Source organism: Seriola lalandi, unplaced genomic scaffold (assembly GCF_002814215.2).
Source record: "Seriola lalandi dorsalis isolate HSWRI2012SDOR001 ecotype SW California unplaced genomic scaffold, Sedor1 jcf7180002039852, whole genome shotgun sequence".
NCBI lineage: Eukaryota > Metazoa > Chordata > Actinopteri > Carangiformes > Carangidae > Seriola > Seriola lalandi.
The window spans coordinates 1-1,157 of record NW_019510423.1 but is presented as its reverse complement, the minus strand read 5'-3'; the positions used below and the strand labels follow the sequence as shown (position 1 = coordinate 1,157).

General features: G+C 43.7%; 1 protein-coding gene across 1 annotated transcript; it reads left to right on the top strand.

Moving 5' to 3' along the window:
* Window positions 1–265: 265 nt before the first annotated feature.
* LOC111648451 (cyclin-J-like) lies at window positions 266–906 on the top strand (the record flags this gene model as incomplete). The annotated part of the gene is made up of 2 exons (XM_023398296.2): window positions 266–596; window positions 726–906. Coding segments are annotated over 2 exons (495 nt in total), but the record flags the coding sequence as incomplete, so codon positions are not given.
* Window positions 907–1,157: the final 251 nt, after the last annotated feature.

Sequence of the window (1,157 nt, the reverse complement as noted above, 5' to 3'; positions counted from 1 at the left end):
TTTTGGCAGTACAATGTGTTTTCATGGGATAACCATGTGGTTATTTTCCAAAATCTTGATCCAAAAGAGCAAAACAAAAATAATGTTTACATAGTCTTGAGGGCTTCTGACCCAAGATATAACCACATCCAGGATCCAAACACAGTATGTCCAAACACAGTATGTCATCTTGTTAACGTCTTGCACGCCAAGTCCAATACAGAGAAAGCATGCGTGTAGTACTTATCAAATATGTATCTGCAGAATGAACTGAACCAAAACACTAAAACCTGCTGCATATGTTTGTTTCTTTCCAGGTAAATTTGAGGAGAAAGAAGACCGGGTTCCCAAACTGGAGCAGCTGAACTCTCTGGGTTTTATGTGTAGCCTGAACCTGGTTCTCAACAAGAGGGATCTGATCAAAATGGAGCTTCTGCTGCTGGAGACCTTTGGCTGGAATCTGTGCATGCCCACACCCGCCCACTTCATTGACTACTACCTCCATGCCTCGGTGCAGGAGGGTGACCTATACAACGGCTGGCCCCTGTCCTCCCTCTCCAAAACCAAGGCTTTCATGGACAAATATACTCACTACTTTCTGGAGGTCTCACTTCAAGGTAGGTTTAGAGGTAGTTGAACTAGACTTTGCTTAGTTTGTTCAATAGGTGTTTCTATATTCATTGATTAGCATGTGATGTAAGTTCAATCAAAGCATTTATGAAACTCTTGTCTCGGGGTCCTTCTAGATCATGCCTTCCTGAGTTTCCGACCATCTCAGGTTGCTGCCGCGTGTGTGGCAGCATCTCGCATTTGCCTTCAGATTTCCCCAAGCTGGACGACTGCTCTGCATCTGCTAACAGGCTACACCTGGGACCACCTCACCCAGTGCATCGAACTTATGCTGCTGTAAGAGACACACAAGGCACACACACACACGCATATATTTATAGAAAAAATCAAAACTGAAAGGCAGGCGGGCCTCTCAAATTGTAGATAGAAGAAAGATGAAGATGGATGACATTAAGGCCCTGTCTCTCTGTACTTTTGTTGCCATGGTTTTGGATAATACGATGCCTGTTGCTTTAACCAGTAGAGGCTTCTAATGTTGTGTGCAATAATAGTGTGTAATTTAACAGCTGTAATTAAGTTGCACATTTCTTGGTCAGTGGGTGGCAGTG